Consider the following 27,335-nt stretch of genomic DNA (forward strand, 5'->3'; position numbering starts at 1 on the left):
CCTGTGGCACGAGCAAAGACAGACTCATTTCCCTGCCATGGCCTTATCTCCAGGACCCAGCTGTGCTCTAAGCAGCTTCCCTCTACCTCCTTTCAGTGCACCTGGGCTGTTGCTAGCCAGCAGCTCTCTCCATCGCAGGCTGCCACAGCATCATCCTGCTTTTCTAGCTGCTGTTTTCTGGTCCTTATTTGTAAACCTCCTTTCCTGCTGATGCTGGCCCCTAACAATACCTAGAGGAAAACGAGTGAATGCCCCAGTGTAAAGAGTGTAAACAACCATGAGACAGGAGCAAAGGCAGTCTCTTGGTTACTGGCCATATTGTGGTCTCTGCCTTTTTTTTGGTACTCCGCAGGATTCTTATGGAAGTTTGATGAGCTTGCTGGCCATCATATACAGGTGGAAATCACAATGAGATCACAATGACAAATCAACCCTTTACGTGCTTTCAGTTCTTATTTGGGCATAGCAGACAATAACTCATACTGAAATTAATTCAGTATGAAAGAAAAATGCAGGGAGCCTCAGTAGTGACTTAAGTGTAGTGGAGCATAAGTTGAACATGAGACGACGGTATTCGACTCTTGTGAAAATGACAGGACTCATACTGGAATGTATAAACAGAGGTATAACCTTCTAGCCATGTTAAACAATCCCTCTTCTCTCCTCAGCATTTTGGTTAGCCTTAGCTGGGATATTGTGTACAGTTCTGGATGATGAACTTCAGGAAAGCTGTGGACCTGCTGATAGAAGAGAAAAAAACAGTCCAAAGATAAGTGCCAGCTCTAGAAAATGATGCAAGTTAAGCGGTAGGAATTAAAGAAATGGGATTATTTAGTACAAAGACAAGACTGAAGATGGATGTGACAACAGTCTTCATGTATTCAAATGGCTGTTGAGGGAGGAAAAGAATAAACTATACTAACATGAATAGAAAAAAAAACAGACTGGTCTTGAATTTCAACAGACGTTAGTCAACTAGACCATATTGCTTAAAGGATCTGTGGAGTGTTTATCACTGAAAGTTTATAAGAACAGGTTGAACAAATATCTTTCATGCTTCAGGAATATTTAGGTGCAGACTGATCCTGCCTTGGGGCTGCAGGCATGAACTGGTTGTCTTGTTAAGTTCCTTCAGGTTCTCTGTCTTTAGGATGGATTTATAGAGGATTGTTCAGTGACACTCAACGGCAAAAATAAGAAGCAGCTATGGCATGCTGTCTTCCAGATGGGAATTAGGAACCAAAAGTAGTTGAGGTACTCCATCACAGAGAAACTAGGCTTTCACAACAATGTATTAAAATAATGTCACTTAAAGTTGAAAACAAAAATCACAATGAGCAAATAAAGACTAGGCTATAAAAACAAGATCTAAATAATTCATATATGAAGGAAGGTAAGTTCCATTAATAATAAAGAAATAAAAAATGTGAGAAGCTGTGAAGATTCTCATATCCTTGTTAGAAATCTCTAATGGGTGCTCAGCCTACTAGGGAAGCCAAGTAAAATGTCTAGGTTTCAGAGACAGTTTTATATAAAAATCTGGGGTCATGGGCAGGTGAGAAATTCTGACTGACGACAAATTCAGAAGACGAGCACCACCTTGGGGTGGAAATCTTCTTTATACCCTATCACTAATGTAAAACTGCCTCGTCCTACATGAAAGAAATAGCTATAAGTAGTCTTTTGTCTGCTGTAAAGCTTCTTTCCCTGCTCATGAATCTAGAAAATCTTGGCTCTTGTCTCACTTCTGACGTCTTCTGCTTGCATTTTTCCTACCATTCTATTTTCTATTAATCTGAGTCAGCTTAACAAATGAGGACCAGACAGCACATATATTGATTACTTATTTTCTCTTCAATGTTAGCCCATGTTAGTTAAAACTATTTCTAATCCAGCACTACTGTTTTCAGTCTACTGATGCTTAAAAAAAGAGACTGAAGATATAAGACTAGTTCAGATGGGGAACCTGGCACCCTGTAGTCAATGTAGATAAATGGGTATTTTCAGGAAGAGGTTCATCTGAAATAGACCTGTGAAGGTGTCTGTTTCTCTCTACTGTTGTCATATTTCTTTCTCAGCTGTGTTAAAATGTGGCCATGGTGGTTGTTTCAGATGGAGACATCTGCAATGCAGATGTGCTTGTTCAGTCAGAATCCCATTCCTTTTTCCCAAATAATACGGCCCTTTGCTTATTCATATTTTCACACAGTAAAATAGACTGGTAAGTGCCCTTTCATGTTTCTCTGGTAATGGATGTGGTTTCTCTGTTTCTTTGTTACTATTTACATGAAACAATGAGTTCTTTTGCAGGAAGGTACATATTTTTGGGGTATCTCATCTTCTTTCCAAGCTGGAGGTGAGGAAAGTTTGTCAGAGCCAGGATGTACAATTTATGCCTGATTTGTACTTAATTGTAATGGCCAGTTGGTGCATCAGAGCTACTGACAGACATGGCTATTGAGAGCTGTCTGCGTTGGTGGTGTCAAGTGGTACCTTGGCAAGAGACAGCGGGAGGGGTATGAAATGGCCTGCGGCTTACAGAACCACACATTCATACAGCTGAAACTGCCCCTCAGTACTTACTTACCAAGCTCTTCTTTGGTTAATGCTCTCTATCCTCTCTCTTTCTCTCAGTTCCCATGCACTTGCATGAACCCTTCCTACAGCCCACTCGGAAAGTATTACTATGGTTATTTTTGTGGCCATTTGTCATGCGTTGTCTTTCCTGTTGGCATCTCTCTTCCGGTTTCCTGAAGGTTTTATTCATCTGCTTAGGAAACGAGTTCAGTAGAAGTTGCTTTTGCCTCCATAGGCCAAAGGGCCTACCAGCAGCTCAAGTATTTCTTTGCTATGAAAAAAATGAGCTAAGAGCAGCTTTAGACCCTGGACCTCATCCTAAGATGCAAACTCTTTCATGTTACCTCATAGAGAAGACTTCATGTCAAAAGAAACCTTTTTCATTCCACAGACTGGAATGGAGAATTTCTTCCTTCTCTCTCACAGGCCAATTCATTTGTGATTCTGAGTTAGGGACGCTAGTGTACAATGCTTGTCCTTTCTTTCTGTCTCTTGGTAAACTGTTATGCTTCCCTGCTCCTGGAAACGTGCGGTGTAAGATGGATCCTGCAAAAGAGGGAGCGATAATGCTCAAAGATGGAGGCTAACATGGACAGCTGAAAGTTATGGTGAAGAGCTTATTTCTATTCGTTGCCGAAAAAGAAGCTTTAAACTTTTTCTCAATTAGTATGTTTAATCTTTCATAGGGAAATCTACAAGAGGATAGAGTAGAGGAGATGATAGGAACAGAAGAGAAATAGGAATATCAATCTTCACTATTTCTCTGTCTGCGAAAGAGATACAGCTAATTACTAGTATTTTAAAATGCCAGATTCTTATGATTGAAAAGCAGAAGGGACCCTAGTGCACGACCTTCTTCACAACACAGGCAGAGAAAGCCTTGCTGAAATACTGCATGATCTCTGTAGGACTGCAGTATCCCTGACATACCCTCAGAATCAGGGTGGAGGGACAAGGGCTGTGAATGCAGAGAAGTGACACTGGAGACTGAAATGGGAGACAAAAAACTGGAGCAGACGTGGTCTTGAATGACTTTGCAGCCTATTGCTTTGCTTTTCAAAAGCTCTGCTATGAGGCTGGGCAATCTATTAACTCCCTCAAATGATCATTGTCTTTTCTGCAGCAGGAGGTATATATGAATATGAGAAACTGAGAATATGAGAAAAAGAACATCCAATACGGTCAAATAGAGTTTGTATTCCTAACTGTGATGGCATTTGCAAGGGTGAAAATCAGAAGAGAATTACTTTCCAAAAGCTAGCAATATATAATTTTTAAAATGTAATCATGAAATAAAGCAAATTGTGTGTGGAATGTACTTTTGTATGTTATACATGCATATTTATTCTCCATGTTCCATATAAATTTAAATTATTTCATAACTTCAATATATAAATTTATATAATTAATATAAGACTTAATATCATATTTATCTGCTTGTTTCAAATATTTTAGAAATATTTACAAAAGCTGAAAAATATTGGCATATTTTTTATGCTCCTGTACTTGTAAAAGGGGTTGTATTCAGCTGGATGAATGATAAAGGCCTGAAATATCCTGTCTAATCATCACTTTTGTGTAGTCTTGCTTTATCAATCAAATTAATGAGCTTGCCAGTTTTCTTTGAAAGTGTATTCTGCTATTATTTTAAGATTATAGGAACTATTTTAAGGTTAAGAAATATAGCGGTCAAATGTCAGTAAGATGCCTGGAAGTTACCATTACGGGATTTTTCAGTTTTGATATTCTAGGTAAGCTGATCTTAGCAAAATTTTAGAGAAACTCAAGAAAAAATGTACCATTACACTGTAACAGAAATCAACAGCAGCTGTGTTATTGATACATAAGGTATGTACTCTGAAATCAAGTCCAGGGCATCTCATGTTTGGCACCCCAGATTACCATACGGTTTCTTCCTTAGCCTTTGACCCTCAACTCCTTTAGTTATAAATGAGGAAAATGTTACTTTCCAAGCACCAGCGTGAGTGTACTAGTCTGAGGCTTGAATTTTCTTAGGGACTTTGGAAGTGCATTCAAGAGTTATTTGTCATGGCCATATCCCTGAAGCTCTCCTCTTCTTTCCTCTCCCCCCTGCCCCCAACTCCCCTTGCACTCAGCAGGCTCGCAGTGCCCTGAGATGCCTGGCACTGGGCACTGGGGAGAAATGGAAATCTCCTAATCTGAGCAGAGTCTGAGGGGGAGGTGGGGACTGCACTTGCTGGCCAGGACATGGGTCTGAATCATGTGGATGGAGGTGAAGCCGCCAAGGAAGCTGTTTTTTTGGCCAGAAAAGAAGTGAATGTGGGAATTCTGCTTTTTCTTTCACAGTGCTACCTGCAGGTCCCAGGCCTTTCTCAGTGACTCCCCTTCATGCCTTTTGGTTTTTTGTGAGCTGCAGCCAAGGGCAGGTCTGTGTGTCCCCGGCTGCCCTGTGTGACCCTGGCTGAGCAAACACACCTGGCTCACCAGCCGCAGTCGCACGGTTCCCACTGGGGAGAGCACATTTCCTCTAGGCTCTGACACCCCCCTCGGAGAAGAAGGATAAAGGTCCTGCTTTATGAAGGAGAAAGGTTTATGCCTCCGTCACTTGCTGTGCTCTTTCAGTGCCTTTATCCAGATTCCCGTCATCTCTGTTCCCAGGTATTGCAGCCTCTCCTCTTGCAGAGCCCAGGCTCTCATGGTCTCGTTCACCCGTTTAAAAGCCATCCCACTTCCCCTCCGGTTCTGGGTCACCCTGCTGACTCCTTGTTGTCTACTTGGTTAAAGGAATAACATACATGACACCTGAAACTGAAGGAATAAGAAGTTAGGTAGGTTATGATCATTTTTGCATTTTTAAATCCTGAGTGCTGACACTGTTACCCTGTTATAATGGTAACAGGGTACCTCCATAGCTGGGAAAGTCTGTTGATTCCTTGGTTCACAGGAAGCACCAATTTTTCCAGTTACTATCTTTTGCCTTTGTTTCATTTGTAAGTTCTGTATGACTCTTTGTCAGATTTCTATCTCCGTAGGCTTTGTTGAAGTTGGCCAAAATATTCACTAGCTATCAGGTATGAAAAGTAAAGAGAAAGCAATGAAAACATACACATTTGGGTGTGTGTACAGGGCCAGAATTAAACTTTTGAAAACTCACATTTTGGGAAAAGGCAGTATATCCCCAGAGTTTCAGAGAAAAAAAAATGAAAATAAGGTGCCTTGTTCATCTTCTCGAGAAAGAATTGTGAGTAAAACTCACTTTCACTTGCAAGGAGAAGATACTTTGCACACTAGCTCTTGAACTCCTTTTTTTAGTCATTAGGATGATTATGGAGTAAACAGCTGTTTGCCTAATATTTAACCCCCCCCCCCCCACCTCTGATACATCCCCGCTTACGTTTGGTAGTCATGGGAAAGCTGTAATCCAGGAATCCAGCAGCAGCCATTCTCCAGTCTTCAGGGGAACAGTGCTTTTTCTGGTTTGAAGGCCTCATCATCTCTATATGCTACAGGGATGTTAGCCATATTTGTCCAGGAAGTCCTCGCCAAGGTCCAGGCACCCATGCAGCTGAGCCCTCCAATTTCAGCCAGGAGTATCTCAGCAAAGTCTCCTCCGTCCTGTCTCTTGTCCAATTTCCTTAACAGTGAGAATCCATGGCATGTAGCGCGTGCACATCTGCACTCTGAACTATCAAGCAGTGCTGAGTCTTCCTATCCCTGTCTGGATGCCAACTAGTGCCAGTGTTTTCCCCTTGTAACCTCTTTCCCTGGACGCTTTGTTCTTTTTTTCAGGACATTGTATGCAGAAGCTTAATTTCACCTAGCTGTTATGAGGCTGAAGTTGGTTCCCTATTCCAAGGTTCTTATTTGTAGGCCCTGATTTTTTTTCTTCTGATACAATAGTCTGTCTAACAGGATGCGTTTCCTCTAAGGAAGCAGAAATTGCCCATATCATCTTCATCTTGTAGGTCAGATCTTAGTAGTTAATGAGGAATACTTTTATCTTCATCTTATACTGTTTCGCAGAGCAAGAATCACCTCTCCGTACAGCAGGGCTCAGGTGGTCAGACAGGAACCAAATGGCTGAAGAATGGATGCTGAGTCTAAGAAAACTGGAATTAGCATGAACTGGAGCCCAGAAGTACTGACAAGGAGGTGGGGAGTACAGAGTGAAGGGTGTGAAAGACTAAATTACCTTTTAATGGGTTAAGAATAGTGGGAATAGACCTGAGATTAAATGGCAAAACTAGAAGAGAGAAACTCTTTGCCTTCCTGCCTTTCAAGGCTTGGTAATGAACCGTGCTGTAAAATCCTGAGCCATGAGACACGTTCCTTTTTTCCCTTCCTGGCTTCCTAAGTTGAGAAATAGCTTCCGCTAGGGCCAGCTAATCTGACTACCGGCCACAGTGAGCATAAATTGTTTGTATGTTAAAAGAGTCTCTCAAATCCAAGGTTTTAAATTCACCTCTCTCTGCCTTGTGTCCTCCTCAGAGACAGCGCACTCAAGTTCAGCCTCATCTTTCTGGAAAACCTGTGTCCCCCCCACGCCGTCCCAGTGCCATCTATTTTGCATTCTCCGTGACAATCACTGTAAGTATCCTAGCTTGTCTGACATCAGTTAAGTTTGTCAGAAAGCACAGTGTTTTTTACTGAGCTCAAAGAGACAGCGGGAAATAATTGATACTGAAAAAATAAATGCCCAGCACATATGTCAAGCTTACCAGGAATCCCATTCATTAGGGGATGCTGGGAGACCCAGGATGCAAGCTTATCCATTCTTTTTTCCAGACTGGGTCCCTGCTTAAGTCACGTTTGTGATTTTTTTGTATAGTTTGATCTGCCTTGCCAGACCTCCAGAAACAGCTAAACCAGTTATTACAGTTTCCTTCAGAGGATAAACGTACCATGGGCCAAGTATTTGCATAGCCAGCTGTGGGAATCCACATTAAGCCTCTGTAAAGTTGTTCCACAGGTATCCACGAACACAGAAAGGGCCACAAAGATCTCTGTGTAGTCGTTCAGTGATGACAAATAGCCTCGTAGCCGCAGCATGTGCTGTATGTTTGCTGTTGAACTCTCTGTGCTTCCAAGAGAGCTCGTCGCTGGCACCAAGAGCAGGTCAGCAAGGGCTGTGTTGTTCCCTGGAGAAAAGCTATTGTTCCCTCAGCGCTTTTCAATGAACTGATGGGAAAATCCAAGCTGCCCTGACGGGGTATAAATTCCCCTGACCATATACTAGCTCTCCTTCAGCAGATCGGGGTTGGAAAATATGAAGCTCCTCACACCAGCCACGCTCATTCCGTTCCTCTCTCTCTGCCTTGAGGACACAGGGGCACGCAAATATATCTCTGTCCTCACTGTGCCTAATGGAGGCCACTGGAGCCACTGGGGGAGTCGGCAATTTTGTCGCTACGGCTATGCCAGTGGATTTGAGCTGAAGGTAAAACTCTTCCTACTTCCTACCATCTCTTGTCCTTGTGTCCCACTTCCCCCCCTTCTCCGTCTCCCAGGAAGGGCTTCTCCAAACTCTAAGGACCTGATGCAGAGCTTTTGCCCCTCCTGACTCTGATAGCCTGTATATTAAATTCTGAGTCTTTGGGTAAACTTAGCCTAGAAAATGCTGCCACCATAGTTACGTCAGCAAAGAAAAATATGATCTTTTTAGGCCAGGAGGTTTCCTATAAAATACAGCAAAAAACAGGTCAATGCCAGAATTATTTTGCTCTCAAACTGGAAAGACATAGGCTAGCAAACGCATCATGCACATTTGGCTAATGTTGCTGGGAGAAGCCACATCAATGCTGAAATGCAGTGCTGCAGTGAGGGAGAGAGGCGTCTGCCTTTCACTCCTCAGCTCGGATTAAGAGTCTCTATCTTACGTATTGGATCTGGAGTTAGAAAACATAATGAAAGAACCGGTAAAAACGGTTGTTTAGATATATTGCAGTTTACCAGTGTGACAGGCATCTTTTCTCACATGCTTCCTAAGGTATTTTCTGCTTCTCATTGCAGAAAGGAATTGGAATTGTTAATGACATGCACTTAAAGGACATTTCCTGGCCTTCCTCTGCCTTGCCTTTACCTCTGTCCCTGTATGTCTTCTACTATAGGTGGAGCCCTCCCAGTCTGGAAGAGATAACACAGCGCTGAATGGCATACGTCTGCGTTGTCAAGATAACTCAATCATTGAGTCTTTAGTGGGGAAGTAAGTAATGCTGTAGTTTCTTTCATTTGTCATGCACTGGCTCAGAAAATTTCCATAGGTGCCACCATTTGAAGGGCACTCTTTGCTGAGTGTTTCATTTGCACAGGGCTGGAGTAGAAAGTGAGCTAAAACAGGTGTTTGGGTTTTTTGTTCATCCATTGTCAGTGTAGGCGAACATGGCTGTTTCACATTGTTACCTTCTGTTTTCTCTTGAAATTTCTGCAGAGCACTATGAGCACCAGAAGTACAACCCCAGGACTACAGTTCTTGTTGGAAATTTGAAACACATGTGGCAAATGTGAGGAAAGGCACCTTCAGCCATACATTTAGAAACTCTTTGGGTGAGGTCCTGAGCCTGCTGACATGAATAGCACTGCACTGCAGGACTGCAGAGTTTTTTTTTCTCGTTGCTATCTGATGTGTATGTGTGAGAATAGTCAGGAATTCATCACAAAACGTGCACAGGCTATCCTTGGAGTTTCCACCAAAACCACGACAATCTAGTCCAGGATTTCCTGTTGTTCTTTTCCTAATGAGTACAAATAAAGAGAAAAGGACACCCTTGAAAGAGGGGAAAATTGGAGAAGGCAAGAGGCCCCAGACATCCGCAGGATGCTGCACTGGTCACTGCTGTGAGCAAAGGAAGTGTTAAGCCTGAGGGCAGCATGGCAAGGAGAAGGGGCACTCCCTAGTGGTTTGCAGAGCCTAGACATCACTCTGTCTGCTTTTTTTGGCAGGTGGGGAACCTGGACCAGCTTCCAGGTTTATCCTAGAGGTTACTTGATCTCCTTCTCACTGAGAACAGAGAAATCTCAAGGAGGAGGTGATGATACAGCAGCCAACCACATCCGGTTCAGATGCTCAGATGCAACTGTGCTAGTAGGTGATGGACTTTCGTGGGGTAGTTTTGGCCCATGGAGCAACAGCTGCAACATATGTGGTCTCCAGACGAAGGTGGAGCCCCCACAGGGGCTTCAGGATGACACATCGCTCAACAATGGGAAGTTCTTCTGCTGTAGCGGAGCACTTTCTCCATCTTCATCACTGCCTCACACATCCCACAACAAATGAAGCATCAGTAAAGCTTGGCCGTAACATTATACTGAGAAATTGCTGTGATTTTTCGACTAAGCCCAAACTTATGAGCATGGTTTGCCTCCATATCCATAGCAGATGGGCAAGAAAGAGAACCATGAAGGGAAGCAGCAAGAGGGAAAGGTGAGAAAGAGCCTTTCCTAGCTGAGTGAGTGAGAGGGAAGAGGTGAGTGAAAGACAGTGTCTCTGCCATGTACTAAGGGATAGTACAGGGAAGCGATCCAAGTAACACTATACCATAGCTTCCCTTAGCCTAGACAGGCTTTCAAAAGGGACATCTGCCTCCTGACCTTCTCGCATTATACAGCCTTGCTTATTTCCAAACAATATACAGAAAATCTTATTTCTCTGAATGTGGCAAAAACAAATAATTGGAGTCAATGGGTCTGCAGTGAAATAGTACCTTTCCAGCAAAGCCCAGAAGACCTCTCTTTCTAGGCTTACTTCCAGGCTGTAGCCTCATGCCCACATCTGTCATTTGGCTAGGCTTTCTCTTCCACCTCCGCATGTGGTGTCCCCAGACACTTACAGTGGCAAGCAAGCAATACCCTTATCTTTGCATTTGCAGTTAGTCTGCATGGAAAGCCCCAGGCTCTTGTGGTTTAGCTTCTGTTTGCATATGCCTGCCTGTGTCTGCATACCTTAGATGATAGTGCCTGTTACAGCTACCACTACCTTAGTGTATCTTCTCATAGTTTCCCAGGTGTTATTGTGCTTAAAACAATCATCATGCTATGTAACTGGTAGCATATCACAGTGACAATACCCTGTCTCTGATGATTGCTTAAAACTGATGAATGGTCTTCTCACCTTTTTCTTCTCTGACTGGTGAGTTTCTTTCAGATTTGCTCTGCCCATTCGTTTGAATGGGCAACTTTGTTTGAAACAATATTTGACCTGGTAACATGACAGACAGGGAAGAATTGTTATTAGTTTGGGTCTACTTGAGGTCTCTGACCAAAATGCTGTGAACTGAACTGGAGGAAATCGAAGTTTGGGTGGGCTCATGTGCAGCAGCAAAGGTTTGGCATCATTGCCTACTCCTAACTTTGTCTTTAGTTTCTCCAAGTTTTGTTCATGTGTTTTACAAGTAGTCTCTTAGCTCATGTTTGAGTTTCTGCCTTAGGAAGCATGTTTAGAAAGAGTACTTGCACATAAGTGTGGCTAGGGTGCCAGCTGGGTGGGCTGTACCTCCCTTTTTACCGCTTTAGATTTCCTTATCAGGGAAGTACTTAAAAACCTTTGAGCCACCATCTCCAGTGGGTTACAAAAGTGAGAGTAGACTCCAGCTTACTGTGCATTCTCCTTTCGTTCTTTGCCGGTAATATGTCTGTATTGAAGCTTCAGCATGCTCCCTCCACTGGCTCTCCTAGCTGTTAACGCAAGACTGTTTTTCACGTGACTTGTTTTCTTGTTTATTGTCTTTGGGCTTCACGCTCTAAATAGAATTAGGGAGAATCCAAACTAAAAACAAAAAATGTCTTTCTCATTGATCCATTTTTTATGTTCCAATTTGCTGTCTAAGTTTGGAGTTAGCTTGTCCTGGTGTGCTAGATGTATAGAATGTACTTTATGGATTTATTTGGAGAATATTATCCTGCCCTAATGTCTGAGCTACTGGACCTCTCTGACAGGAGTTCAAGGAGATTTAATGTCTCTCTGAGAACCTTTTAGGAGGTGTCACTGTTGTGTCACTGTTGCTATTCCCTCAAAGCAGTGCATTATGTGTCTCTGTACTCAAAACAAGGCAAGGGCCTGGTGTTGTCATGACCTTGTTGACTAGCTGGGCTGTGGAGGGGTTCTGTTCAGGAGGACAACTATGTGGAAAAGCGAGGAGCTGATGGGTGGTGGTTACCTTGTACCAGTTCATACCCTCTGCTTAGTCTGCACTCTCATTATTTATCCATGTGAAATTTTCTTCCTATCACTTATTTCAAAAAATACTTGAGCAATAATTGAGTTTTAAGAGACATGGAATATAGCAGGTAAAAGAATAGAGCAACTATAGAGCTACTTTACTTAAAAGAGTTTTGATAAAAAATTAGGGATCTACTCTTGTGTAGATCAATGGTCTGTCAAGCCATGTCCTGTCTCTGGTGGCAGTTTTCGTTATCTAATGCTTGGTGCAATAAAAATTTTCTCTGACAGAGAGAAGTGATGAGGGTGAATTTTCTTGGGGAAAATAAAATGAACCAACAACAATTATAGCATGTTCACTGGAGGTTTGATGCTTGCTAATGTTCTCCAATGCTGGTCTTTGGAGCATGCAACAGTTTCTCACGTTGTTGTGTCATTTTGCCTCCCAGTCCTCATTTTTGCTAACATAGGAATTTTCCAAGCGGTGGATGATAAATGGAGAAATCCGCCATAAAGAACTCAGACTTGATCGAAACTTCTGTAACCAAGTGGCATATAAAACATTTCTCTTGGCTCTGTCTGTATTGTGCAGGGTACTGTTACCTATCATTTGCTTACTGAAGCACAGCCTCAGCTGGAGTAAATTAATGCATCTCTATTGACATCATGCCATTACCTCAAGTGAAGAACTTCCCAAGGCCTCAGCAGTGCAACCTTTAAAAGATTCCTGGATTTGAATGATGTAACTATTTTTAAAAATTAATATGAAACTTTCTAGCCAGATCCTCTGGTGCAAATTTGCATGACACTGATTTATTTAATCTTAGGATCTGGCTTATTGCTAAATCTTTTAAGTTGGAATTTTTTTTTAATTTTGTATTTTTAGGTATTTCTCTAACTGGCCTTCTGTCCTGCTCTTGACTGAAGACATTTTAAAAGAGCTATTCTTTTGTTGTAGAGAGGCTTATTAGGCTTAATTGGCCTAGTCAGCGTTTGAAATACAAGGGATTCATGGCTTCAGGGTAGCATTTTATAATTTTATCACCGACAGAGGTAGCAACCTTTTCCTAACAAGCTAAACTAAATTGAACTAAAGCTATATTATCTATTGCTATCACAGTTAACTGGGCTTTTTGATTCACTTGTCCCTTTGTTTATGGACCAAATATAAACTTAGCATAGTGTTTTCAGCCCTCACGCATGGACATATCTTAAGTTGCATCTGGTTGCTTGACTTCCTTTTTATTGTGAGATAAGGATTGTTTCAGCTTGCAAACTCGTCATCCAGCATAATTAATGAGGTGAGATCTGAGGAAGTAAAAACAAGAATAGCTGCACTTATCTGAACAAATTGAGCTTCATTTGTGAAGGAGAACATTGTCTGTGACACTGTCTGTGTGGTCTTACAAAGTCTTTAGAATCCATTTACTCAGGCAGAGGCGAGTATATGCACTGCAGACAAGACTTCCAAGGCCGACTACTGGTCAACTTTCACCAGAGTGAGTAGGAGAAGCAAAAACTGTCATATATTTTATATATAACATCTTACCTTCAGTATCACCAACAAATATGGAAACATCACATTTCAAGTGCTTTTTCTGAGCATGTGAGCAAGTTCTGTGTCTTGGAAAAAAACCATGCTGTTTGAATCTAAGGTGTGTGTGCAGCTGGTTTCCCAAAGAAGCAGTTCTGTGCGGAGAAAGAAGGTTTGGTAGTTGCTGTGTTTTCCAGTTAGAGTTGTTTTCTACGAGAGTTAAACCTTGGAACAGCCGTTAGCGTTGGCCTGAAGTGCCTGAAAGAAGGAACTACTTTTCTTTGAAACATTTATCCAAGAACTGGTGCATGCTTGCTTATGTGTGTGTGGATAATTGAACTAGCTTAGGCTTCATGTCACACATTTCTTATCCAGTGGGTAGGCCAAGCTGGAAGGCTCTGAACATCTGCTGCTTCTCTGCAAAGGATGATTCAGTTAAGTTTTGAGGTTGTACTGAGGGAAGGATTAATCACACCATCAACTAAACTGACCTTTTACACTTCCCAATTATGCCAGGTGTAACATAGCCTCACATCGATGTGCAAACAGACACTCCAAACTAGTGCTATTCCAAGAAATGTTTGGTGAAAGGAGTACAGCCTCCTCTTCACTGTCTTTATCATGTTTTAACAGTAGTTTCAAAATCAAATGAATTCTTTTTGTCTTCTGAAAACTGATGTAATACCTTCAGCCAGACCTCCTCTAATAGTCTACTTGCATAATATGGAGCATATACAGAAAAATAGAGTGGGTTTTGAATTTAGACGCTCAAGCTGAGTAGATCTCAGCTATTTAGAGCACTAATTCAAGAAGCATTTTGGGTAGAAGAATCAAACTCTTTCAACTAAAATGAATGACTAATGCATCAGCAAAGTGCACTAGAACTGATGTGGCTGCAACTGTGGCTATCTAGAAACCGTGAGTAGCAATAGCTACTTTACTTTCAAAAGTCACTGTGTGTCCTTGGCGCACCTAGCAGTCAGGAACATGTTGCCAAAGAACTGCCAGCCCATTCCTGACAGTAGGACCAGAGACAAGACTGAGGAACAAGCAAGCATTATTCCAGCACCACCGATAATGTGGAGGTTTTTTGATTGAAATTTGAGCACGCTTGGGGAAGGGAAAGAGAAGTTTCCCACCTGTCCAAGCACGTGTGGCCCAGCTCCCAGGAAAGCAGGTGGCAGCAGCAGCAGGTGTACAGATTTCTAGAAGTGATTTTTAAAAGCCAGTTCTATTTAATAAGACTGAATAGGGCTCGAAACAAACCTACTGGCAGCGGTGCTCAAATGAGCTGAGTTTTGATACTATTTCTAGAAACTTAGGCCTTAGCCTTTACGGATGGGTTGACCTCTCTGCATAAGGAAAATAAATATTCCCTCCATCACAGAGGTGTTCTGAGGCTTAAGTTATTCATTTTTGTGAGATGCAAAAAAAACATCTGAAGGTGCTTTAGGTACATGAAATTGTTAGTGCTATGCAGGATGGAGATGTGCACCATGCAGCTCTTACTCAATCTGTCATAGTTATCTTTGCTAGCCCTTAGAGCCAATTCTAATTAGCTAGCATGATTATCAGTGAGGAAAAAGCTGAAAACATCTGTTTTAGAATTTTAAGAGTACAGTTATTCAGAAATGTTGCTACAAAATATGAGCAGCAGAGAATGTTAATCTGTGGGTCCTGAACAGAAGAGCAACGGGGCATTCAGGAAGGATTAAATTCTGGCTTTCATTCTTACCCCTAAAGCTGAGGCCCTCAGGACTCTGTATTTGTGGTAGTGCTCTTGATTCCTAACTTTTGTCTAAGAAGTTGTTGCATGGTTTGTACCTGGCTGGTTTGTCTTAATCTCTGCAGAATAGAGCCTATCCAAGGCAGTCCAGACTTTATCAAGTGAAGTCAGAAACTATTGTCCCAGCAGGAGCGGGGAGCAGAAGGTGCCTGCTTGGTTCAGTGAAAGCTGGAGAGACTGAATGAGCCAAGAGGTCGCAGGTAAAGTCCTGCCTAGCAGCTCAGAAACAGAATTAACAGCAAAGTGGCAATACTGGATATATAGAAACCACATTTCTCTTGAGCAGACAAAGTGGAACTTTTCTATAGACTATTTCTCTTTTGGTACATATTTCCTTCACTTTCCATATCTCATCAGATCAAAACTCAGTAGGCCAAAATCACCTCGCAACAGCTTACAACATAAGATTGATCATCTATAGCTTGGCAAGGTTTGATGGCTACCACTACAATCCAACTAGTTCAAAGAGATTTGGCCGCAAGAACAAACAAGTCCCTCTAGCAAAAGGGAACAACAATTTATTTTTGATCGGTCAAAACCAGTTTCATGGCAGCAATGGAGAGCTATAATAGTAGTTTGGTCCACTTCCTAATGAGCATAAACCATCAGAATGGACATCAAATAGCCCTAGTGGCTGTGTAGCAGAGAAAACAAGTACTGAAGCTGCAAAGTTGTAAAGATAAATGGATGCACTTAAATCAGTCTATGGTAAATAACCATGTTTTCAGAGAGAACATGACAGTATGAAAAGTTAGGTTCATCCATGAATCGTTGCAGGATCAGGCCCTGAGTGGATCTGAGATCTCTGCTGATCTAAGCCCTTTTTCATGGCGAGAGCGCTCTGTATCTGTTTTGTGAATGACTTAGAAGTGCATTGACCAAAATGCACATGAATAACTTTGTTAAGATTCACAAAGTGCCATTCACTCCCTAAATGACAATCTCCTCCTACGCTATTCAAAAGTATTTTAATCTCTTGCCCTTTTTACAAGTAGTAGAAGTTGACTGAAGAATTAATTTGATATCCCCTAATCTGATACAATACATACAATGCCTTTCAATCCTTGCTCCTCCTACCAGCATTTTTTTTTCATATCAGTGAACTTTTTATGGTGAGATTTATAAAGCAACTTTCCTTCTCACCTTTTGCCAATATGGTGCTTATCAAATATGATGAGCTTTAGTATTTCTAGTTCATTGCAGTGACATCCACAGCATGGCAGGGAACTGTTGCCACTGGGAAAACATTAAATATATTCTAAAAGTTTATTTGAACATCTGCCTTTCTAAGGATGAAAATAAATTCTGACAACTGCCCTCTACTGCGTTTGTGTTCTACCATGAGAAGCAACTTCCGTGCGCTCCCCAGGAAGAGCAGTATCAAAGGGACAAAGTTCTTAACTTCAAAGGAGACTTTCATCTGAGGATAAGTAGTAACTAACTGAAGAAAATACCACTTCTTTTTCTAGGTATTTGCAAACAAAGAGCTGGGAGCACTTGAATATTTCAAGAAAAGACAAAACTGTTTCTCTTCAGGGTCACATTGGAGTACATGTTGTTACACATGTATAAAATAGGGCATAAGTGAGAAAGGAACAAGACACAAACTTAGGAAATCATTACTGTATGATCTACCTCTTCCAAAATTTCCTTTCAAGTCTGGCAAAATGACTGCAACTTTCCATGTGAGTTTATAACACTTATGCTACAGTGCTAAGTAGTTAGCCAGTAGTACCCACTGACTTTCACTCTGGTGAAAGAAATCCACTGGTGTCCTGCTAGACTTTAAAACCCAGCTGGAAATTTATCAATGAGATGTCTTGGAAGTTGCTCATCTTGAATGAGATACTGTGACACAGTCTTGCCTGTTAAGCAGGCTTTTATATAATGGTTATGGTTTCCATAGAAACATAGCTAAATCTTTCCTCCAGCATAAAGAAAGCTCCAGAGGCTTTCACAGACCTGAAGAGTATGTTGTAAATAGTCAAATCATTTTTTATGCTGACACAAAGAATGCCACAGTTGTCACCCTGTCAGGTGTCTCACATGTGGCAAAGTAAATTTAAATCCCACATTGCAGAAGTGCCCTGCAATATTCAGACATTTTTTGCTGTCCCATTTGCTTGCGAATTTGGTTTTATAAACCTCTTGTGAAAGCTTATAGTATCACATAAGTTATAGACGGGAAAGAACTTAATCATTTATCTTCATAAAGCATACTGGTGAGTGCAAAATAAATTAGAACAGAAACAATAATTACGCCGATAATCTCTTTCCCAGGGCTATGTTGTTTCTGACTGGCCATGTGTTCTTTCTGCCTAGTTTTAAATGCTCCCCTTAAATGCTGGGCCTCCCATCACATAGCAGGGAAGTCAGTCTATAAAACAATGGTTTTGGCAGATAGAGAGCTTTCCCTTGACATTCAGTCTACAGTTTCTCTTGTGCCATTTCATCCCTGTTCTCCTAGTCATTTAGGGCCTTGTTCTCTGTTCTAGGTCATAACTGAAGATATTTATTGATACTATCCTACAGCAGAAATGGAGCTGATCTGTAACAATTGATTAATAATTTATGGGTATTTTAATGCTTTCAACTAAAGGAGAGCGAGGGAGTAAGCTTGAGCAGTGGAGGCAGACTGCCCACTGTTAGCTCCTCCTTGGCTGTTTTGGCCTGCTCCAAACAGCCCTTTACAAGATAAATCTGTTAAATGGGATAGCAATTCTCAGCAGTGTGCAGGGAGCCACTTGGCCTCAGGCCATGGTGTGTGTCCCCAGCCACGTTTTTTTTCTTTTTTTTAAGTAAAATAGACATGGACTATATAAAAGAGTTTTTGGAATGTTTCAAGTCTGAAATGCTTTATTTCAGTGTTGAGGCATGATGTCTTCATTCCAGTTGAACACCCAACAGAAAGAAAAATAAGGATGTTCAAGGTAAATCTGAAGATGATGTTAAGAGATGATAGCTGAACTATCACCTCCAGATTAAGTCTATGACAATATTGAAGGAAGAAAATATGGGAATGGAGTAACCTGGATGAAAACTTTGGCTGAAAGAGAAGCGATGCTTTGCCATGCTGAGGAGGTTGCTGCAAGGAGCCATTCAGAATGGAAGGGGCAACTTCTGGAAAGCTGAATGAACAAGGGCTGCAATGTGGGCATGTCTGGACTGTTCACTAGTTTCTTTCATTTTGCTGAGGGACATAAGAAAATATTTTGACATAGCCAGGGAGTCTTGGGACTGTTCACCACCGGTCACAGACTACTGAAGGGAAGAACGGCCAAGCTGCAAAATAGCAGTATATTGAGCTCTGGCCCAGTTTGAGGGAGTCTGGCCCAGTCTGATGTTTGCTTCATCACAAAGAAGCACATACTTAGGGAGTCATGCAGTGCAGAAAGACCAGAGAAAGAGTAGAATATAGGTTGATCTGAAATCGTGACACTTTATACAAATGTAAGCTTTTCCATCAATCCTCTCCCACGCTGTTTATGCCTTATGCCTTTATTATCTTGATATTCCTCTAGCTGTTTTTGAATCTATATGATATCAAAGTATTGAGAGAGGTGCTTTATTTACTGTTCCCCACCTGTTTTCCTCCCCCTTTAGCTTTTCTTTCTTCCACTCCATATCACTATAAAGTTAAAGAAAGTTGTTTCATCATTTTTCCTGGCATTGTTAATACAGCAAGCAAAAAATTGATTCTGGTGGGTGAATGGAAACATTTAACACCTTTACTTTTCACCATTAGAGCACAAAACCAGTAATGATCTGATCTAAACTGATTTGAATTCATTTTGAGGGTAAAACCTAAGTTATGGTTGCTGGATGCTTTAACAAGAATTCTGCATTTCAAAGTTGATTTCGCAGGGCAATTTGTCTGAGCTTTGAGATCCCTGAGCCGTTTGTCATGAAGCCTTCCTGCTGTCCTTGTAATTCTGCATGTTTTTCATGGAGTCCCTCCCTGCATATTCAATAACTAATCTATCCAGAAAAGGCTTCAAATGTAGAGTTCATACCCAATAGACTTTACACACATGATCTCCAAGTTTACAGCTACATAAGGCCAAGAAATGTTGAGCTTGATCCTCTCTAGCATAAAGCAGGCAGCAGCATTACTTACTTGGGCAAGTCTCATCCTATGGGAAAAGCTTGGTTAAAAGTCGGGAAAGTTCATATTATAAAATACGTAAGTACTGTGTATAAAAACAATGGATTCTGGGAAACAGAACAGGCTGTGCTGTGTGATGCCTAATCTGGCTCCCGGCTTCTCACAGTGATCAAGGTGTCGTGATGGCACAACTCCTAGCCTGGTGGACTGCAGATTTGCATTTCACTCTTTGAAAGAAGCTCTGGAAATATTGTCTCTCCGGGCTTCTGCTCTCAGACCTGTGAACTTGCCCACTAATGACTGTCTCATCCCATCACGCTGCCTTTGGGAGGCTCATGGGAGTCTCCTGAAGGGAGAAATTCCCATCCTGTAAGACATACTTAGGGAAAACAAATTGTATGTCGTTTTAGGAGTCCACTCTTACTCAGCTGGGCTATATTTCTCACAGGAGATATATTCAGGCACTCCTGTCAAATGGAGAAGTTCTGGCAATATTCAGAGGTACCTTCTGCTAGATGTAACTCAGAGTCCTCTGGAAATTAAGGATTCTTTCTTTGGTGAAGCCAGCTTTGATTCTCCCAGTCTCCAGAATATAAAAACTCTTTCCAGCCATCTCCAGCATACCGCATAGTTACTTTATGATCATCTCTGCCAGGTGTTTCATTGGCATAAATAGACCTGTGAAAACGTTCAGAGACAGTGGCTGCACTAGCAGGAAGGAGGAAGAGAGTGAGGCTGAAGCAGAAATGCCAAGCATGCTGCAGAGCCTCATGGGGAGGGTGAGCAGCAAGGAGCAGAGAAGGGTGAGTGTGTGGCAGAGGAGCGTAGCTTGGTCCTGCAACAGCAAGAGCAAAGTCTGAGCAGGGTGTGATGATAAAAAAGGGAAATATAAAATGGAGAGGAGGTGGAAGGGGCTGCATTCATGTAGAAGCTGCATTCATGGAGGTCCATTTTCAATATAATTCCAGGCACTGTGGGAACACTGCTGTTTCTTCAAGGTACCATCTTTTGATGATATTACAGGGAGAGATGGTGCTGGAAGTGAAGGTCCCCATGTGCAGTGAGGTGCCATTTGGTACAGCTGGGCTCCTGAGACTACAGGTACAAGCACAGCCACAGCAGAAGCTTGAAGCTCCTTTTGATATGTGTTGGGATAGGAATTAGGGACAAATCACCACCTTTCAGCTCAGACTTCCTCTCTATTTAAGTGGCCTGTGTCCCTGATTGAAGGATCATTCTCTATGCAGTAAACTGCTGTCTTCCTTGCTCTCCAATTTCATTCAAGGGGAAGGAAACATCTTTTGACTTTTAGTCAAATATATTGCTGATTTCTGATATCCTGAGGGAGTAGCTTTTGCCACAATCCTCCTTTTGCCACACTGATTTCAGACTCTTCTCTCTGAGTTCAAATTGTAGTTGGTACCTCCTGGTTTGGTCTCTAGTTCAGTCATCAGACCTGCATATTAGTCTGCTGGAGCAATTGACTCTGCAGGGAGCAGCCTGTTTTTCTTTGGCATCTTATATGTATCCTTGTATAACTGTTAGTCTAGAAGTTTGAACTATTTTCAGCTTTGAGCGGAAGTGCTGCTTTCACCAGGCACTCAGGTCTGCTAGAGGTCAGTGATAAGGAAATATTAGCATCTATTTATCTGAAAGCAAGTTTTTTTATTCATTGCAGTCAGAAGAGCATTTAATTGAGATAGGATTAGGATAGGACTATTCACCCTCATATTTTGCCTGAACTTTTACTTTTTTTAGCTTTCAGCTACTACTTCTTATCTTGACGCTTGGAATCATTCTTTTGCTACTGAGACTATGTATATTGTTTTCTATGTATACTGTTACCTTGCAGTAAAATCAGTAGTAATATAAGTATGTGATATAGTCTGTGATTATATTTCCTTTTCTTCTCAATATAAATTAAACTCCTTCAGTCTCTGTATGATGCATTATTCCCTTTATAAAGCCAGAAGAACTATGTGGAGTTAATTCTTTTGACTTTGAATTCTAAAAGTAGTTATAATATTTTAAATGATATTGTAAGCAATATAAAGCACACAAACTTAATCAGTTCATTGCATGCATAAATTTGTCAACACTTGGCAATATATTCTGAACTGCAAGGATCGTATAAAACCTTCATGAGGTGTTACAAAGAATATGGAAGTCTGTTGGAAGGAAAATAGAAATAATGCATTAGGATGTCAGGTTGCCGCCTCAACTCTTCTGCTTGTGCTGATCTAGATAAGCTAGAAATACAGTTCTGTGAATTTAGAAATTTTTTACAATCTGAATGGACTGGCTCATAGTATTTAAATCTGGGAATAAGCTGTTCCTGTTGGAATGTAAGAAAGACTACCTATGACCAGCCGCCATGGGACTTCCTAGAAAAAATAGAAACTAGGTTGATATGAGGAGGGGTTATCAAGAACCTGAATGTGACTCAGCCTCCTATTTTGCTCTATTCAGAAACGTGAGCAGAGAGTGAGTTGAAACTCTATAAAATCCAGACAAAACTATTATGATTCATCTAATTAGCACTGTATAAAGTTCTTTTCACTGAAGCTTTAAATATATAATATTAACACAGTCCAGTTAGGTAACTAAGCATAGGTTTAGTATAGGTTCATGAATATTCCTGTAACTTACAACAACTAAAATTAAACACGAGCAGGTGATTTCTTAGAATGGGGCTAAATTTTCTTACTAAAATTATTTATTATGAATGACAGATATCTGAACTACAATGCCTTCAGTTGACATACACCTGACTAAATATGGGCACCTGAAATGTGTAGTCCAGGTGCTCGTGAGTGGTCATGTCCCTTGATTGTTGATTTCTGTTTCTGTTATAGGGACAGTATCTGAGATTTAGTAATAAGATAATCTTATTCCTTCTTTTTTTTTTTTTTTAAGGAGGCAAGATGCAGCTCTTCCAGCTTTGTGTTTAGGTGAAGTATTCCAGTCAGAGAGATAGAGAGAGAGAAGAGAGAGAACGAGTGAATTGCCTGGAGAGCTTATTCCGGGTTTACTGGCTGTGGATGACCAGTCAATGTTGATGGGAATTGATGGCTTGGTCACAGCCCTCCAGATATTGGGTACTTACTGTTTCATAAAATCCCTGCTGCAAAACAGATGGTCTAATCCTCAGTGAGGGAGCCAGGCGGGATTCGGAGCTGGGCACAAAATCTCCCAGATTATCTGTATACTGCTCTGCTTCACATGGGAGCATGGCGCAGTTGTCAGCTCTTGTCACGTTCCCATGAGTGAACTTGCTGCTTTCCCAGCTGGGCTTGAAGCCAGACTGTTTGGCAGGGACTTGAGGAACTGCATCCACTCAGACAAATTTCAGCATCCACAGGGGAAAATCCCTCTCTGATTAGCTGGCTGTGCCACATGTTTTCCTTGGGGGTAGAGCAGAGGGGAAGGGGAGGCAGGGCTGTCCTGTATGCACCCCTCAGGTCTCTGAAACTGCTGAGACAAGGAAAGGAGGGAGCAAGCGCTCCCTGTTCAAGCTGCCTTCCTTCAACAAGAGGGTGGCTACCCGACTTGTTGGGAGGACCAAACTCCAGCTCTGGGCGCCTACAGAAAATGCAGAAACCATTGGGGGAATTAGGTGGGCTTGAGATGGGACGCAGATATTATCTTGAAGCTAAAGCAGATAGAGAAGCAGATGTGAGATGAGTTATTGTTTCATATCTCCGTTCTTATTTCCTTAAACTTTATTTTTTATGTGGATGAACTTGTTTTAATTGCAGCTTAAGATACTTTAATGTTAAGAGTGGTTTCCAGCAGGCTGCCAGTTGATACTGGTTTGCTTGGGCAAGGCCAGGGTTCCCCTGGATCTGGCAGGATTCTGCACAGCACTGACAGGGATCACCGCAGGAATGACCTGCACATCCCTGCTGGTGTCATCCACCGGCCAAGAGCCTGAACCACCAGGTGAAGGAGTTGAGGGAGGAAAGAGGTGAGCCCACTGCACAACATAAGGGAGGATGAAAAGAAGATTGCTCCATGTCACATGGAAGGAGGGATGGCGAAGGGCTATACTCAAGCAGGTGGAGGATGGGGAAGGCTGAATGTTTGTGACCTGAAACAGGAGGAAGGTTCCTTCACCACATGCATAGGTGCCAGTGTCCAGTAGGTATAGGGCCCTGGCAACAGGTGAGGCCAAAAAGTTGTGGAGGGCATGGGAGCCCAGAAGGGATTCTCCTCAATCCTGCTGGTGGACCGGAGAGGCTCAGGTCAAAGTGGGTGCATCCTGTGGGTCAATTTCTAGTTGTGCAGCTGGTATTACAGGCAAGGCTTCAGCTCTTACGACTATCTTCTTTGAGGACTAAGGACAGCCAGGGGAAGATACGATCCATCTGACAAAGTGAGGCAAGACCAACTTTGCCAAAATTCTTGCTAACCTAGTAAGTAAGGCTTTAAACCAGGATTGTCAGGGGATGGTGACCAAAGGCCCAAAAGAGGTGAAGGAGTTTAGTGCAGGAAAGATGACCCCAGGCTCTCACACTTTCCCTGAGAAAGGTGTGCAAACTGGGACCCTTCTGAAGTGCCTTTATCCAAACACATGCAGCATGGGGAATAAAAGAATAGTCAGAAGTTTATGTGCAGTTGCACATTCGGATGACTGGAATCACAGGGACATGATGAAATATCTCACATGACTAGAGTGCTATGATAGATGAATGCAGCTTCTTTAGGAAGGACAGACTAGGAAACGAGGAGGGAAATTGTACTTTAGGCAGAACAGCTCACACGCATGTCATTTTGTTAAAGACCGTGAGGTGGCCTGGTCAAGAGCTCCTGAGTAAGGATAAGAGACAAGTTCAGCAAGTGGGGAGCATCATGGTGGGCACTTGCTACAAACCACCTGATCAAGAAGAGGAAGAGGGTTATGCCTTATCTAGAGAGCTGGAAGTCTCCTCTTAATCACCAGACCTGGTCGTAATGGAGGGCTTGAGCCATCCTCACAGCGGCTGGCAGAGTGAGATGGTACGGTGCTTAAGTAAAATGCACATGCAGAAATCCATGGGACGTGACCGACTGCATCAGAGTGCTGAGGAAGTTGGCTGATGTCACTGTGAAGCCTCTCTCTGTCATCTTCAAAAGGTTATGGCAATCGCAGGAGGTTCATGGTGCCTGGCAAAAGGCAAACATCCCATTCAGCTTCAAGAAGGGCAAGAAGGAAGACCCAGAGTACTACAGGCCAGTCAGTCCCTGGGAAGGTGATGGAGCAAATCCTCCTGGAAGTAATTTATGAGCACAAGAAGATGACTGAGATCCACCAGCATGGATTTACCAAGGCTGAATTGTGCCTGACAAATCCGACTGACTTCTGTGATGATATGACTGGCTCAGTGGGTTGAGGAGAGCAGTGGAGGTTGTTTACCTTGACTCTAGCGAGACCTTTGACATGGTCTCTCCTACAGTCCTTATAACCAAACTAGAGAGAGATGTAACGGAAAGATGGACCACCAGGTGCATGAAAAACTAGTTGGATTCCTAGGCTTGAAGGCTGTTCAGCTGGACTGTTTGCAGTCCAGCTGGTGGGTGGTCAGTAGTCACGTTCCTGTAGGTTTGATGTTGCGGCCAGTACTGTTTAATGTCTTCATCTATGACATAGATGATGGGACAGAGTGATCTCTTAGAAGTTCATGTATGAAACCAAACTGGGAGGAGTGGTCAATATGCTGGACAGCAGGGTTGTTACTCACAAGAATCTTGTCAGGCTGAAGAAATGGTCTGACAGCAATCTCGTGAACTTCAGCGGAGAGGAATCCAGTGTCCTGCCTGTGGATGGAATCATCCCAGATAGCAGCATTGCTGCAGTTGAGGACCTGGCTGTCCTGGCTGAATAGGAGTCAGCAGTGTGCCTTAAAGACAATGAAGGCTGTCTGCATTCTGTGCTGCATCAATATGTGTATTGTCAGTGGATCAAGGTAAGTGATTATTCAGTACTTATGAGGCTTCTTCTGGAGTGCTGCATCTGATTTTGTGCTCTCCAGTACAAGACATTGATACACTGAGGTGAGTCCAGTGGATGGCCACTGGGATAGTCAGGGGCTGGAGCTCATGGCATATCATGAGAGGCTGATAGCTGGGTTTGTTCAGGCTGAAGAAGAGAAAGCTGAGGTGGATCTTGTTGCTATCTACAACCACCTGGTGGGAGCATGCAGAGAAGGTGGAGCTGGTCTCTTGGAAATGCATAGAAAAAGGACTAGCGGAAAGACTCACGTGTTGCAGCCAGGGAGATCCTGATTAAACACGACAAAGAATTCTTCACAGTGAAGGTGGAAAGCACAGGAGCAGGGGCCAAGAAAAGATGTGAAATCTCCGTCTTCAGATATGTCCAGAGTCTGATCACGAAAAGACCTTGAGCACCTTCTTATAACTTTGAAGTTGCCTTTGCTCTGTGTGTACAGATTGGACCAACTGAGCTACAGAGGCCCCTCCAGCCTGGATTATTCTATGAGTCTGTGAATATTTGGGAATTTATTGATGCACAAGTGATCGAATGTTTCTTTGATGAGCAGCAGGGCAAGAGGGAGGGGGAGGGACTAGAATGCGGGGTTGCTTCTGAAACCGTGATAACCTGCAATACTTTTTGTGAGAAACATCCCCTGAGATAGGCAACTGAAGTGCAAATTCCCAAAGATAAGCTGGCCCCAAATCATGGCACAATTCTTTCTCATTTTTAATAATAATTTTGGAGAAATTCACACTGTCTTCTAGGACTGCCTCAAGATTCCTCATATCTTGAGCCTGGTAACACTAATAGCGATAACAATAAAGAGCTGTGATTATGCTCAGCCTAAATAGTATCCATAAATGTATTCGCTTAGGATTAAATGTTGACCTTGGGCACAGCTGGTTGTGCACAGACGCAAGGACACTGTAAGCAGGCACAACTCTTCCCAGAGCTGCCTGGTAGCACTGGTAGAAATGGCTGTGTTCCCAGTTAGTTGCTCTCCTGCCAACACTCAGCCAGAGTCATTTGTAGTGAACTCCATGTTACAGTTATAATGCTGTGTGGGAAGTGAAGGGGCTGAAAATAGTAGATAGACTCACCCTGAAATACTTAAAATCATTTTTAAATTAGGCTTATTGCTTAAAACATTCAATAACTTGCAGAAAGCTTGCAGACTTTTTGCCTTTGCAGTACCTGAGTGCATATGCATGTATCCTACTGCCCTCATGGTCCACACAATGACCTAAGGTTGGACTGTTGCCTGTGCTAGCACACATTTATCCTATTAATGACTCGGGTTTCTGAGGGAGAGAGTAAAAAGACTGTAGAGTGAGTGGGCACATGGATAGCACATCACAAACTCCAGTGATGGATAAATGATTCATTTTCCACTGTGAGTGTATGAAAGGACTAGGATACAGTAAGTGGAGCCTCTTCTGTAATTTACTTGCAGATGACTGTCGGGGACTTTAGGAGAAAAATGCTGTAGGATAGCTCTGCAGAATTTGGAACTGCACTTGGTGCCCTCATGGTGATTGACAGAAAGAGCTCAAGAAGGCTGCTTAATAGATGTCCAGGACCGAGGCTTTCTTAGATGAATTTATTGAACTCTGCTGGAGGATTCCCTGACTACCAGCGACGGTACTCTTGGTCGTGACATAGAATAGTCTGGACAGAAGGAGGAAGGCTTGTGTCTGAAGGGAAGAGAGTGAAGGCAGATCAGAACAATGCCCTCAGTTGCACCTTTCAGGATGTTTGGAGGGTGAGATTTGTGAGGAGAGGTTTTATGCATGGAGAGACTGTCTAGGAAAGCTCCCAATCTCTTTTTGCTTGTGATAAGTTGATTATGTATGAGCTCTGGAAAGGGACTTACTTTGGTCCAATGCGTGCAACCTGTAGGTTAACCTTTTCCTGGGTTACCAATATCTAGCCGCTTAACAGTGCAGAATATTGATGCATGCGAAGGACCTCTTCCCTCTTCAACTAAAAAGTTCAGCTACCTTTGAAACATCTCGCAGGGAGACATGAATGATGTAGACGCAGTCTATGTCACAGAATGAAAGTTCTGGTCATGGGGATGGAGAAAGAGTCCACTCTTCAAAACATCCTAAAACCAAGTTCTGATGAGAAGCTAGCCCTCAGTTTAAAGGCAGCCAGCAGGAAGATACTCAGTGATGAACCAAAAGTTGGTCATAAAAGCAATGTTCACTTGAAGCCACAAGG

The 27,335-nt window shown here is 42.4% G+C and overlaps 1 protein-coding gene across 3 annotated transcripts in view; it reads left to right on the top strand.

Annotated features, from left to right (window-relative positions):
- LOC104149925 (vitelline membrane outer layer protein 1) overlaps positions 1–27,335 on the top strand; it is a 59,209-nt gene that overhangs the window by 21,110 nt on the left and 10,764 nt on the right. For 2 of the 3 annotated variants that reach the window (XM_068930347.1, XM_068930346.1), the window contains 4 exons: positions 7,048–7,146; positions 7,880–7,996; positions 8,667–8,761; positions 9,499–12,014. In XM_068930347.1, coding sequence (XP_068786448.1) covers positions 7,048–7,146; positions 7,880–7,996; positions 8,667–8,761; positions 9,499–9,832 — 645 coding nt within the window. In that variant the 3' untranslated portion in view covers positions 9,833–12,014. Of the gene's footprint in view, positions 1–7,047; positions 7,147–7,879; positions 7,997–8,666; positions 8,762–9,498; positions 12,015–27,335 lie in introns of those variants that run through there. The other variant, XM_068930348.1, reaches the window with a different exon arrangement.

Source organism: Struthio camelus, chromosome 1 (assembly GCF_040807025.1).
Source record: "Struthio camelus isolate bStrCam1 chromosome 1, bStrCam1.hap1, whole genome shotgun sequence".
Classification (NCBI taxonomy): Eukaryota; Metazoa; Chordata; class Aves; order Struthioniformes; family Struthionidae; genus Struthio; species Struthio camelus.